The 4,540-nt window shown below is 41.8% G+C and overlaps 1 protein-coding gene across 5 annotated transcripts in view; it reads right to left on the reverse strand.

The window, feature by feature from the left end:
• Window positions 1–4,540, reverse strand: part of dock4b (dedicator of cytokinesis 4b) — a 203,359-nt gene that overhangs the window by 24,033 nt on the left and 174,786 nt on the right. For all 5 annotated transcript variants that reach the window (XM_015050131.1, XM_015050132.1, XM_015050133.1 and 2 more), the window contains 3 exons: window positions 1,605–1,688; window positions 678–797; window positions 212–333 (listed from right to left, as the gene is read on the reverse strand). In XM_015050131.1, coding sequence (XP_014905617.1) covers window positions 212–333; window positions 678–797; window positions 1,605–1,688 — 326 coding nt within the window. The remainder of the gene's footprint in view (window positions 1–211; window positions 334–677; window positions 798–1,604; window positions 1,689–4,540) is intronic.

A 4,540-nucleotide genomic window follows, 5' to 3' on the forward strand; every position in this document is an offset into this window, starting at 1 on the left:
AACAGTCAGTCGAAATGACGGATCCCTGTAGGTTACCCCCCCTCCCCCACTCTTTCCTTTATTATAAACCAACACCATAAACAGATGGAAGATGCAGACAGACGGCTTTTATGGTCATTTTTAAATCTTTAGCACGATGAAATACAGTTGTCTTTGACATATACATAGGTGCAATTTACAAATAAATGCATAAAAAGAAAATGGTCGTCACCTCCGCCTTGCAACCCCTCTGCCTGCGTCGGGGCTGATGATGCTGGGCACGGAGTTCCTGTAGGTCCGCGGGCTCCCGTTGGTGAAGGGCACGGGGCTCGCGCGCACGTAAGCCGGGAACTCCTGCGGTTTCACACGGAGGAAAGTGGGATGATTAAAAAAAAAAAACGCTACTCAGCGCCAGCATGAGGCACACAAATAAAAATCTGTGGTATGTAGATGAGGGGAAGTTTGTTTAATGAGGGGTGGCTCTCCCCCTTCCCCGCCCCTCCACCCCCGCCTTCGGCGGACAGCAGGGGTCATTTCGCTTGGAAGTTTGAGTGCAGCAGATGCTTTCTACTGTCGAATTTGCTCCCGCAAAGTCGTCCGTTAATAATCCAAAAGGAAATGACAGAAGACGTGCGGTGTTCAGAAAATTCTGCTTGGTACGTTTGAGGTTGTCCCCGATTTACAACCTGGTGGCCTACCTGTATGCCCAGACTGGATTTCATCAGATGGAACTGGTCCACTAGCTTCTTGTGGAGCGGTCTCATGTCTTGGGGAACGTACTTCTCGTGCACAGCGAGGCCGTATTCTAAGATGTGCGCCTGGAACGCAGAGACAGAAATGACAAATAACAGCTCCAAGCGCCTGACATTCGCCCGGAATGACAAGAAGCATATTTTATTCGGAGGAGCACACCAACTGTTAAGCATGGTGGTGGCGACATTATGCTGTGTGGATCATTGTCAGAATAATGAAGGTGTACAGCTACCTCCAAATCTCTGAACTTCACTTTAAATATATCTTGCTGGAGCACCAGCAGGATATACAAGCCTATATTCAAGTTCTGGGACAAAACGCAGTCTTACCCTTATTAAAAATGCATGGACTATGTCTAAAAGCGGGATCTGTGCCAGTAAGCAAACCCATTAAAATAAAGTCTTCCTTTCCTGGTAATCCAGCTAGAATTATGAAAAAAGGTTGTCAACCGTGATAAAAAAAAAAGAAGTGTAAGATCTCTCTGCATATTGCTAAGGGATAAAGGAACCAATGTTGCGTACAGAAAATGCGTGGTGGGGAATGGGATAGTTTGGGTTTTTATGTATAATATTCCCTATTTAAGCATAATTTCCCTCCAAAACAAAGCACGGTCCAAATGCAAACACCAAACTAACATTATATTCGTAGTGGTGATGAATGTAACACTTCAGGCAGACACTGTAGTTGCTATTATCTTTATGTGTAAAAAAAACAACAAAAAAACAAAACCCACATAAGGATTCATGACAATTAATAGTAATAATAACCATAGAATTTTGTGAGCACATTCTTATAATCAAAAATTTACAGCGTGTCTTGGGTTTTTTTTTTTTTTCCCCCCCCCAAACATAATTATTTCTTTCATTTCAGACCTGTTCAAACATGAGCTCCCTCAGTCGGCCAATCTTGTCTCCGTCCTCGGGATGATTCATAATATAGTCCTTCACGAAAAAGGCCTGCAAGTAAACAAAATGCAGAACATTTGAAGGCCTGAAGGCGGCTGTGCTTTCCGCGTGATGATGTTACCTGAATCCCAGCAGGCCGTCACTCGGTGAATGCGAATGCGTTTTATGTCTTGTATTTGTGCAGCCCTTCAGTGCATTTAGGGAGGTTTGAGCAAACACACAAGGAAAGTGAACAAAAAAACAGCATTACTTCCATTGGATGTTAGAGGAGTAGGAAGGGAGGATTTAAAGATCAGGATTTATAAAAGCTTTTTCTTTAATACGATTTTTCTAATTGCATAAACAAAGAAGCAGCAAAAAGTCCTCCTGCTGCTAAGCTAATTATAAAATACTAATTCGATTCATAATTCTGTCATTTATATACTCTTGTTTTTATTTTAAAACATTGATTTAATAATAAGAATATAATAAGTACCAGTGTAATTTAGCCATAGGTTTTGCTTACTACAAAACAAATACGCTAATATTAGCTAGTTAATTAGCCTGGCTACCTGTAGCTGGTTAGAATAACTTTTTGATATTCGTCTTCTCATTGGTAGCTTCGTTTTGTGACGACCATGTAACAGAATGACTGTCTGTCCAAAAACATTTGGTGGTTAGCATCTACTCATGTTAGCATCTACTTTGGGGCTTCTTGGTGAAGCTAAACAAAAGGATGGACTTCCCTGGTTTTGATCAAAATCTCAAATAATTGGACAAATTAAAGCTGAACTGTTTGCCTATTTGCTGAACGGGAATTCTTTCAAAAACAGTTTCAGATTAAGACTAGCATAAATAGGAAAATATAAGGACTAATCCAATGAGTCCAATCTTTCAGAGTTGCCATTCTGCATCTATTAGATGCATTCATATGTTTCAGGTGTGTTGGTGGAGGAACTCATTGAAAAGTAACACAATAGTAGCTCTAACCTGGACTGAATAAATTGACAGCAAATTTACTTAACTCCATACATGATTTATGAAATATTAACCCTTTTTGTAGTTTAAAAAAAAATATATATATATAGCAAAAATCTTCTATCATCCCGATCTTGTAAACAGTGCCAGTCTTTAAACACCTTTTGGGCAGTTATCCAGGGCGGCTTTAGAAACGAGGGCAGAAGAGAACTTATTGTTTTCCCATTTCCTCTAGACAAGTGTCGTCAATGAGGATTCGGTGCCACCTGCTTGTTTACTTGGGAAACTATCCTACATGTTTTGTGTGAGACTGCACCAAGTCGCACCCCGCCATACTATTTAGATGACTTCCTGCATTTGTGTCGTTCGGAGGACGGCAAAAAGGAGCGGCCCGCCATGCAAGAACCACCGCTGCCCTTGAACCAAACACTGTGTATTCTCGCCTTGCGAGCTGGAAGCTTTGTTCCCCCTCATATTCCCTATACATAAACTGTCAAGTCCTTGATGTTTACAGTGGCATCAACACTTGTCATACGTCCACAGATTACTGCAAATCCTTCCCAGTCTGTGTCAGACTCGGCTGAAAGCGGGCAGAGAAGATGAGATGATGAAAAGCCCAGCTCACAATCTGCTCTCAAATCTGCCCCAAAAGGAAATTCAGAAGGGGAAGGAGAGGAAGAAAAAAAAAACAAAAAAAAAACAAGGAGAGGCACTAAAAGGTAAAAAGGGGGGGTTGTTTGCAAAAAGCGCAGTACAGTTCCTCTCAAGGACACAGCTGTCTGTTTTGAAAGAGACAGACTGAGAGAAAAGATGCTTGAGGCTGCTTTAAACAGTCACAAACAAACACAGATCCCTATCAAACGGCTTTCGCAGGCTGAATACTCAAGGTGTTTTAATATTCCAAACATCACCAGATGGCAATCTTTATCAAATTAGTATGCACCGCACAGGAGAGCATATCTTATTAAGCTCTGCAAAATGGTTAGATAACAAATTTTAAAACATTTGAGTGCATAAATATTGTAGGTTTTTTTTTTTTTTCCTTTTTTTTTCCCCCTTTGGTTGCATTTCAGCTTCAACCACAAATCATAAGCCTCGGGGAAAGGAAAAAAAAAAAAAAAAAAAAAAGCTGCAAAGCTGATCGATAATCTGCAGCATGATGGAAATTTCTCGTCGGACTGCGACGAGTGGGACCCGGCTACCGAGCGACTTCAGTTAATCATTAGCAAAGTCCAATTAGAGAGGGAGCGCTGATGGGAGGGGAAAATAAATCACAACGCGTTTCTTCCCTCCCTCCTCCTCTTTTTCTTCTTCGGAAAGGGGCTTCAACTCGGACTGGAGCGATAAATCTGAATATTAATAATGACAATTTCTCCCTCATTTGTAGCAGGGCCTCCACGGCTGCCAATCGGCATTAAGGAGGGAGAAGAAATTAATAGATTTATAGGCGCGGCCCGGGAGCGCTCGAGACGTCGTGCGTGGCTCGAGGAAAATCGGGGGGGTTGATGTCGGTGGCAGTGTGTTTGCGGCACAAAAAAAAAAAAAAGGAGCCATATTTGTCCAGTTTGTGAGGAAATATTCCAAATTTCTTTTTTTATTATTATTATTATTATTATTATTATGCAAAGAAAGAGGGGAGGGGGATTTACAAGAAATTAAAAGCAGCAGAGAAATACGGATACAGCTTTCTGCACTGGGCCTGCAAACAGGCATGCACAACGAGGAAATGCCCCCCCCCCCCACCCCTCACCTCTTCCTGCCTCCAGATCCACGCTCACAGCAGTTGCTAAGCGACAAGCAGAAGAGTCCACTCAGTTTGCTGAGGCTAAAAACTATTTTCTTGAGTAGATTTTAAGTTGTTTTTCCTTTTGTTTTCTATTTTTTTTTTTTTTTTTTGGGGGCGTTGTGTTTTTCCTGGAAAAACTGGGCACCCCCCCCGGGCGGCC

This window comes from Poecilia latipinna, unplaced genomic scaffold (genome assembly GCF_001443285.1).
Source record: "Poecilia latipinna isolate Pla-1442-1.1 unplaced genomic scaffold, P_latipinna-1.0 Scaffold976, whole genome shotgun sequence".
Lineage (NCBI taxonomy): Eukaryota > Metazoa > Chordata > Actinopteri > Cyprinodontiformes > Poeciliidae > Poecilia > Poecilia latipinna.